General features: G+C 39.4%; 1 protein-coding gene across 1 annotated transcript; it reads right to left on the bottom strand.

The window, feature by feature from the left end:
* Positions 1 to 1,243: 1,243 nt before the first annotated feature.
* ddx4 (DEAD (Asp-Glu-Ala-Asp) box polypeptide 4) lies at positions 1,244 to 9,154 on the bottom strand. Its single transcript, XM_072658521.1, has 23 exons — positions 9,128 to 9,154; positions 7,566 to 7,593; positions 7,391 to 7,447; positions 7,214 to 7,276; positions 7,082 to 7,129; positions 6,932 to 6,958; positions 6,783 to 6,851; positions 6,657 to 6,704; positions 6,547 to 6,573; positions 6,398 to 6,466; positions 6,173 to 6,199; positions 6,027 to 6,062; positions 5,897 to 5,935; positions 5,633 to 5,775; positions 5,193 to 5,345; positions 4,611 to 4,765; positions 4,292 to 4,421; positions 4,025 to 4,191; positions 3,740 to 3,885; positions 3,384 to 3,483; positions 2,497 to 2,767; positions 2,248 to 2,355; positions 1,244 to 1,641 (listed from the first exon to the last, which is right to left on the bottom strand). The coding sequence occupies exons 1-23, from the start codon at positions 9,152 to 9,154 to the stop codon at positions 1,558 to 1,560; spliced, it is 2,022 nt and encodes a 673-aa protein (XP_072514622.1). The 3' UTR covers positions 1,244 to 1,557.
* Positions 9,155 to 9,685: the final 531 nt, after the last annotated feature.

Genomic DNA, 9,685 nt, shown 5'->3' with positions numbered 1-9,685 from the left:
TCCTGTTTGTTGAAAAACACCTTAGTAGTATGTTTGGGATCCATGTCTTACTGTAGGATGAAGCACTGCCCAATAAGTTTGGAGCCCAAGCCATGACACCCCACTGGTAGATAGGTTTTCAGTTTGTTTGAATGTTTTGTCATGAAGTACAGACAGGATAATGTTATTCTGTTGGTTAATAATCACAATTGTGTAATTATTGCATCAGATAGAAAAGTGTACCATATGTATAAAAAAAAGCCTGTAGATAACTTAAAATTGCAGTTAGAGGTCTATGTAAATGCAGAAAGCCTGAGGTGGACATGGACCATACCAATGTCAAAATCAAACCTACATCTTTGATTTATTGGCACATCTCTAGGCCCCATGTTAATCATTCTTGACCGGGTTTGCTGCATGTATGAATAAGCAAGCACACCAGTCAGTTGTAGAAGAGTGCAAAAACAATGGTCATGGAGAAAGGACGGGATTTGGCTGCACTTTGACCACCTTCCAACGGCCCAACAGCAGTGCCATATGGATGCTAGAGAAGAGCGGATAACTGTAGCGAGTGATAAAAAGCAAGCTACAGTAGAGCAGTTAACCGCTATAATGAGCACCTGTCATCATCTAAACAGTCTAGGCCACGTTGTCTTGCTCAAGTCATTTGAGCAAAGGCTGGTTACTGCCATTATTAGGTAGATGGTCATAATATTCTATATGACTGGGTATACATTACTAAGGTAACCACCCCTCCCCCAAGATCTTGGATGGTGGGTCATTCCCAGCAGTGCAGTGACACTGACATGGTAGTGGTGCAAATGTGTGCCTCCTGTAGACAATCTGGAGATGACTGATTAAGGACTAGCAGATGACCAACAAACTGTACAGCAACACACAACTACATCTACAAGGTGGGTCAACTAGGTAAGGGTGTTGAGTGTTAAACAGTTTTTAACTCTTGTAGCTTGTGTTCTAGATCATCTTAAACATTATTAAGAAGCAAATCCCCTTATTTCCAAATCAAAGACCAAGAAAAAAAAAAAAAAAAAAAAAAAAAAAAAAAGGTTTTAATGACTGGACACCTTTCTGTGTAAATGACCATTTTATTTGCCCTCAAATATTCACAACTTAACTCTAAGGTCTTTACACAAGCAACCAGAAACATTTGGCACAAAAGAACTGCTTAGTCAGCTGAAAGTGCAGGGGCAACCTTTAGTTAAATGCTTACATGTTAAATGTGCTAAAAAAAAACCTCAACTAGAAACAGCTGCTGCTAGTACTACAAATCCACTCAATTTCCAAAGGAAACACAATTAAGTGCAAAAAACATCAGCAAAAGTGATTCATCCCCACATACTGCCCAAAGAGCAAACAAGCAATCCTTGATTAATACCCAACATTCACATTAAGGAATCCAAACCTCGTCACACCATCTTCCAGTGAATTTTTTTTTTTTGAGCCTTCTACTCTTTTCTGCACATTTCAACGTGGAGCCGTTAAACATAAGATAAAATCTGAACACAGGAAATTTTACTACAAAAGGAAAACCTAAAACAACGCAGGAGATGTGTAGATCTACTCCCATTCTTCATCGTCTCCTGCTGCACTGGTGCTCTGAACAACTGGCTGTGGTAAACGCTCTTTCTGAAAGGATCCACCCTGTGAGCAAAGAAACCCAAATTAAAGCAAACCCACACGGTACACAAGTTAGACATTAATCTCCAAATTTGTCATGTTCTACTTTAATTGTCCAGCAAAGTGTTCAGCCACAGTACAGACCCAAGAGTTATTCATTTTGCTACACAGCATGGTCAGGAGTAAGCAAAGCAGCATAAGATCAAATGAATTAACCTCAAATTACAAGTGCCAAAGAAAATGTTAATTACAAAATTTAGTAATTGCAAATTACTAAATCTGTTAAAGTTTACAATTCTGATATAATCAGTTTCATTCAAACTATTTGTATTTATGATGCATTTTAAAAAATATGGCCTATGCAGACACTGTACTTCATTACATGTACAAGTCACGTCTGCAGTTTCCAAAACGCAATCAGTAGGTCTCTTACTTTTGTCAGAATTCTTAGCAAAAATGAGTGCTTTAGTGATGACAGGTGGTACAGGTTTGATTTGATAATGGAAGATACTTGGTCTAAAAAAAAAATTAGGGAACCACTGGGTTACTTGTTGCAACTCTGGAAGGGTTACAGTTCAAAAGGAAGAATCGTTTGTCAAGAAATAACTTTTAGAACTAGCCAGTTCATACCTTGCGAGTGTCTGTAGAGGCAAACACTCTTCCACGTGGGTTAAATCCTGTTGTGCCATGTGCACTAAATGCAATTTCCTCCAGCCATGGTGGGACTTCCTGATGGGCCTAGTGACACAAATAGTTGAGCTTGAACGAAAAATAAAATAGTGAAGACACATACCAGATTCTTGTGTATACTGGATTCTAGGGTCGCACAGAAACGTGAAATAAAAAAATAAATAAAATAAATTTAAAAAAATCACAAACCCCTGAGAGAACTTTGATCAGAGACCGAGCAAGAGGAGTATCAGATTCCGGGTTAAAGAAAGAAACAGCTCTTCCGGTGTTTCCACAGCGGCCCGTTCTTCCAATGCGATGAACATACTCCTCAATGTTATTTGGCAGATCAAAGTTTACTACATGCTGGACATGCTCAATGTCCAGTCCTCTAGCCGCAACAGATGTAGCCACAAGCACAGGACATTGACCTGTGCGGAAGTCACAGAGAGCTTTCTCACGCTCTCGCTGTTCCCGGTCTCTGCAGACAACATAATACAGATGATACAATATGCTAGATAAGCTTGATCTTGTCCAGGCTACTAGAAAATGTATTAATTGAACTACTCTAATCCTTCAGACCTTAACAGAATTCTACATTTAAGAGTTTTGGTCTTTTGGTATTTTAGAGAAAATGTCAAACCAGGAAGTTGAGAATTTTAAAAACATAGGCAATTCCCATCTTTAAAAAATGAACTAAAAACTAAGTTAGAAAATCAACTACTAAAAGCAGTTAGCCCAAGAGAGAAAGTACAATGGACTAACAAAACAGTTCTTCCCAGCAACTATTCTGCCAGCCTAAGACACAGTAAGCAGCGTTTACCTATGTTACACGATCAGAAAAAAAAAAAAAAAAAGTTTACAAAGTGAAACCATGTACATATTTGCTGGGCTTTCAGTTTGATTTCAGCTACAGTACACCCCCCCCAAACCAGTTTTGATAAAGAGAATAACCGGAATGAGGAGTGAGCAACTCTCAGTAATGTATGTTTGTGAAAGAAAGAATATTACATATTAATCTTTACTTTTTTTTATTTTTACTTAAAATTCATGACCCCTTGTTTTGTACTCAAATTTGTCAATACATGTTTACCCACCCATGGATGCTTGTAGTTGGTACTTTCTCCTGACACAAAAATGTTGCAATGAAATCTGCACTTCTTTTGGTTTCAACAAAAACCATTGTTCGCTCAGTCCCTGCAGTGGCAATAACAAAACAACTTACATGAGCAACTGCAAAGTAGCTTTGCATATAAACCTTTTGCCTTTATTAAGAAACAAATAACATTTAGAATAAAGGGCTCACAGTAAACTGACAGGAGCAACTAGTATCAGACTCCCAAAGGTGCTAGAAACTGAAACAGTTTGAAGTCTGATATCTGCCTGGCAGAACTAATATCTAGTTGAAACTGCAATAACACTATTAACACGTATGCAGAATAACTTCAAGCACCTGTGGTCTTGAGCAACTCCAGCAGCTGCTCCCTTTTTGAGTATTGATCCACCTGAATGATATGCTGTTCCACATCACTACATGCTCCCCCCACCACGCCCACGGCAAGGAACAAATAATCCACCTTTAGGAAATCAGCTGCCAGTCTAGCAAAAAGCACATAACAGATGTTATGCAAACAGACTTAGGCAATCAGACAATTCTGCTTAAAGCACACTAAGAATAGGCCAACCAGTCTCAACATGTACATTTCTAGAACCAACCTAAGCATATAGGGTGACAAACCTTTGAATATCCTCTGGATAGGTGGCACTGAACATGAGGGTTTGCCTTTCTTCTTTAGTAGGCATGCCTGGAGAGTTCACCAGCTTTCGCATATCTGGTTCAAAGCCCATATCAAGCATACGGTCAGCCTCATCCAAGACCAAATAACGAAGTTTACTTAGTCCAATCTGCAAAAAAAAAAAAAAAAAAGAATTAGCGTCAGTATACATTCTTATTGAACCAGAGCACAAATAATGGAGAAGATTCTGCTAAATATTATAAAAATACCTTTCCACGGCCAATAATGTCCAATAATCTTCCAGGTGTCCCACACAACACGTTGCAGCCCTTCAACACCTCTCGAATTGTGTACCCAGTGCTTATACCTCCATAAACCACAACAGGACGCACACAGGTCCTACAAGAAATTCCCAATACTACTTTACAGACATACAATTATTTTACAGCCAGCATCCATATTGCTCCATTAGGACAGTGCTTCAGCAATACACGACCAGTAAACATGAACTTCAGAAAGGGTTTATACTGTTTAAATCCCACCAAAGATCAAAACAGTTTGCCTTCAACATTTAAGAAATGTTCATACCCATATGCAAACTTGCGGGCCTCCAAATATATCTGATTGATTAGTTCTCTGGTAGGGGCGACAATGATTGCCTCAGGTTCCTGCACATCACTAAACTTGCTGGCTGCCACACCATCAGTCATCAGCTGTTGAAGAATGGGAAGCAAAAAGGCAGCCTGCAGAAGGAAAATAACCAGAGTCAAGAATACAGATTGCTCGACCATAGTCCATTTGAACAGAGTGTGTCTTCATTACAATTACAAGACAACAATAATAAAGAACAATAATTTGAAGTAATAACAAGATTAAATATATGCCTATGAAACATAAGCAGCATAAGTTTTGGCTGTATCTTTGCTACAACAATCAGCAAAGCCTACAAATTAGCCTACAGCATGTGTAGATACGACTTATTACCAAATGGCGTACAGGGTATAGGTTCTCTTTGTGCATTTCAAGTCACCTCACTTACTTTTGGCAATAGCAGGGGAGGTAGGATCCATTTTTTTAAATAAACAATAGCTTACAAAATCAAGCCTCAAATCTAACAAATACTTTAATTCCTACATGTTTGCCGTTATTTATTTCCAAGTGTGCACTTACAGTCTTTCCTGATCCAGTCTGGGCACAAGCCATGAGATCTCGTTTTGCAGATATTATGGGAATACCATGTTTTTGAACAGGAGTCGGCTTTACATATCCAGACTTGGCAACATTCCTTCTGAGCGTCTCACAAAGACCAGCTTCCTCAAATGTCTAAAAAAAAAAAAAAAAAAGGGGGGGGGGGGGGGTAAATGTTTTTCTTGTAAACAGTACTTTTAAAAGCATTACAGCCCACTTTCTCCTACACCAGTGGAGGACAGAATTCCTGCACAATTTTGTGCTTTCCTGCTCAAGCACACCCAATTCAACTTCTTAACTGCCAGGATTAGTAGGTCTGTTAAAGCAGGAAAAATGCCCCTACCTATCTCACACAAAAAGAGAAAATAATAATAAATAAATAAATAAATAAATAAATACATAAATATATAATAATCACATACCATGATTGCCTTCGGAGGGTTGCTTCCACTTACATCCACAAGGATGTCATCATACTTGTCAAAATTGATGCCGGTCTCATAGTGGGCAAAAATAGAGCTCTCCTCTTCTGGTGGAGGAGGAGGTACATATATGACTTTGGGTCCTGTGGGTCGGAAGTAACACAAAAGACAGTTTAGTTACTAGACTTAATTGTAGGTCTAATTTCAATGTGATCTTTAAGAAGTCCTGTTTTAAAACTTACAACAAAGTAGGGATGAACATACCTGCATTTACATCTTTACCATCCTCCTCCACCACTGAGCCTTAAGTTAGCAAGGGGAAAAGTAAGAGAGTAAATAAGCAAGGTGACTTATCTTTAATTAATAAAAGGTGACAGTTAAGATATTGACCTACCCTTGGAAAACACCTCCTCATCTGCTCCCCTGTAACCTAAAACGAACAAATAAGTAGTAGATAAATAGTCTTATCAGGCAATGATTGTGTGCAGTCATGCTTTACACTGACAACATGCCTGTCCAAATATGAATAAACCAAGTCACCTCCACCTCCTCTTTCTCCTCCACCACCTAGAAACAAACAGAAATCGATCACTACACCATGAAGTCGTTCTATAATTGTATATATCTCCCAAAACCTTAAATACAGCTAACTGATTAATTCCACATGCAAACACTGAATGTAATTATGCACTATTGGTGATCAGCACAGTAGCCACTTCTACAAAAGAAAAAGTTGTAAAGACTTCTGCACCCCAATTAACTAACCTCGTCCAAAACCTCCACGGCCTCCTCTGCTCCCGCGACCTCCCCTACCTCCAAAACCTTTTTTGAAACCTGCAATAACCATGCAGATATTCAGACTGAGCATTGGAAACATTCATAAAAAGGACCACTTATCATAAAGAAGTCATTACCATCATCATTGCCATTTTCGTCAGCCTCTGTGGAAGTGCAAATACATAAAATTACTGAAAGGTCATTTTCAGACTACCATTAAGACCAAGCAAAATTAAAGAAAAATTACCAGAGTTGTTAGAATTCCTAAATCCTCCCCTGCCTCTTGATCCTCTCCCTAACAATATCAAACACAAGTCAGCACTGAGTCCTGCCAGTGAATATTGCCTAAACGTAATTTTGTCTGATTACATACCTCTGCCACCTCTACCCCTGAATCCACCATCATCTCCACTATTACTGTTCCAGTATTTGCCTCCATCTTCTACAGGTAGAGAACACAGTGGGTCAGTTGGATGCAGGAGACACACAGGAAGGGCTATACCATTATCAGGGAATACCAACCTTCACTGTTGCCATTTTCATCCATTCCTGTACAAAAGGACAATGCATTTAGTTACATGTAAGCAACATACTGGTGTAATATTTACAAGAAACACTATGCAATTGGGCAAAAAAAAAAAAAAAAAAAAAAAAAAACCCAGAAAAGCATACCAGAACTGAAGCTCTTGAAGCCTGCACCACGACCTCTAGAACCCCGACCTAATGTCAAAAACAGCAGTTTCAGAGAACAGCTAATTCATTACCACATGACCTTAGAGAGCTTCATTAAATCAGCTGGTTCACCTCTCGTACCACCTCGGAGCCCAAAATCGCCACTGTCCCTTTTCCAAGAGCTTCCCTCATTGTCTACAACAGATTGAGCTTTAAATTCTCAAAAGCTTGGTTATAGCTCCAACCAAAAAAAAAATAATAATAATAAATAAATAAAATACAATTATCTTAATAGTAATTACACCCTACCACTGGTTCTGAAGCCGTTTTGCTGACCCCCATTGTTCCATGAGCTCCCTGAATTTCCTAACAAAAAGAAATGTAGGTAAGCGTATATGTAATATTTTACTTATTTTATACATGCAAGTGCTTTCATTAGTGACGTGGCTCTGTAATATCTGCTAATCCAGGAAAATACATTTACCACAACTTGAGTTGCTCACAGCAGGGCTCTGTGGATAAAGGCAGACAGACAAAAATAAATAAAAGCACTAATTTATACAGACAAGACCCTGAAGTCCTGACAAGATGGTAGGCTAAAGCCTTAGTTTTTACACTGCAATTATAAAGCTCTGTCAGAGTGCGCATGAGTTAGTGCTTTAAACTAGTATTTCCAAACTGTGCCAAGGAGCCACTAAATAACCAGAATAGCTGTCATAAATGAGAAACTATTCCACTTCACCGCAGGTCTTTTTTTCTGTGCAGCCCGAAACAATGTAGACACCGTCCAAAATAAATAACACCCTCAAATCAACACAGGATCAGTGACCAGATTAAAAGGTCTGTACAAGGTCACTCTCCTTCATTCACTTTGGCTCATTTGCTTTCGAAATGATGCTACAATGTTAAAGAAGAGTCTAGAACGCTCTCCTGAAGAACAACTTGAGTATGTTTCATAAGTTTGGCTATATTTCAATAATTGTGCTTTACTCCCTGCAACGGACAGTGCATCTCACTGCAAACTGTCTCATTTAGCCTGAATACAAGATAAACACTTATGAAGTTCACTCATAAGTCCCTAAAAATATGATTCACCGTAGCATAGGGACAATTTAAAAGGTTTCACATTATGACGATTAACTACTGCGTCACAACTTTCAAAAGTAGAGAAAAGACCAGAAAAGGCCAAAACACAAACAAAAAAATCCCACACAGCAGGAATAAACATTAAAATGGGGAATCCACTTTTGCCATTTCAAATTGACAGGGTACTTTATATTGTATAAAAGGTCATGAAGAATGGACCAAAGTGAATTATTTACTTCCATCAAGTCATTTTCCCCACTTCCCAAGTTAATTTTGAGATACAAGGTGTCGACCCAACAGCGACTACACACTAGAAGAGCATAAACTGGAGAGAACGTTCTAGATGAACACACTGTCTGGTTGGTGTGCTCTGGGCTCATGGTTGTCATTTCCATGGGTTTATATTTCAATAACTGTGGTTTTCTCCCTTCACCAGAACACTAATCTGAATTGTGAAGTCTGTTTTACATATGATGAAGCATTTTTGCTGACTGGATCACATTCTGATTCACCCCGGGACGCATCGTGAGGGGATTACAATCAGACCACATCTGTTAACTGTGGATGAGGTGCAGAAGTGTGAGAGTAATGCGTTTCCTGTGCCTGTTAGGCAAGCAGAAGTGTTCGTATGTGTGCAGGACAATTTACTGACAGGTAAGAGAGCAGTATTACAGCAGGACCTCCTTTATGGTTTAAACAGCCCTCAGTTTCTCAGAGCTGTTACATGAATATATGGACCATCTACTGTTCCATCGCTCCCCTGGCTGGCCAACTGTTCAGCTGTTCAGCTAACCTGATGAGAAACTGTTGTCCACAGAGAGTAAACAGGGGGGATTAGGTAGCACTATACATGTTGAGCTTTGTTTAAGGTGGTAACAAGTAAAATCCCACCACGTGGTCACGTTTTCACCAGTATGTCGTGCCCACTTCAAGTTTACACCATTCATTAGTGTTCATTACCTGCTCTTCTTCCTCCCAGTCGTCCATACCTGACCACAGGTGTGTGAGCTAGCCAAATAAGAGATACAACAATCAGCAAGGCGTCGATAAGGATATAACTAGTACAGGAGGACTGTGAAAGGTCACGCATTACAACATGAAGGTTAACAACTACCAACTACCCATTTTTAGGTTTACTGCGCTAAACAAACAGCGAGAAACCTACTCCAGCTAACTGACCACGCTGGCGGGATTTCCCAGGCAGGCTAGCGCTGACCACGCTGCCGCTGGCGTCCTCCCATTCCACCTTAAACCGAACAGCGGGGGTGTTCAGGCACCTGTGACTGCTTCACCATTTAAGGTGGAATGGAAAGTTAAATTAAGAAATGGACGAAAACCGAAAACTAGGCCAGCTCCGACCTCATTTATTATTATTTAATGCCCCCACCCCTCAGAAAAACACAAAAATAAATAAATCTGATAAAACGTTCAGTGCTTAAGTTAAGGTTTCAGTGAGTTAGCAGACGCTAGCTAGCATTAGCACGAACGGATTTGGCGGCTAATCTAGCGAGCAAATAA

This window comes from Salminus brasiliensis, chromosome 16 (assembly GCF_030463535.1).
Source record: "Salminus brasiliensis chromosome 16, fSalBra1.hap2, whole genome shotgun sequence".
Taxonomy (NCBI): Eukaryota; Metazoa; Chordata; class Actinopteri; order Characiformes; family Bryconidae; genus Salminus; species Salminus brasiliensis.
The sequence above is the reverse complement of the archived record's forward strand: the minus strand, read 5'-3'. Positions and strand labels throughout refer to the sequence as shown.

Bases quoted from the DNA above. Each gene is read 5' to 3' on its own strand.
- ddx4 (XM_072658521.1), bottom strand. From the start codon at position 9,154: ATGGACGACTGGGAGGAAGAAGAGCAG. The intron at 7,277-7,390 runs GTAGGGTGTAAT...AATCTGTTGTAG, and splicing joins AAACGGCTTCAGAACCAGTG to ACAATGAGGGAAGCTCTTGG. The intron at 1,642-2,247 runs GTATGAACTGGC...CTTTGCTCACAG, and splicing joins CCTCTACAGACACTCGCAAG to GGTGGATCCTTTCAGAAAGA.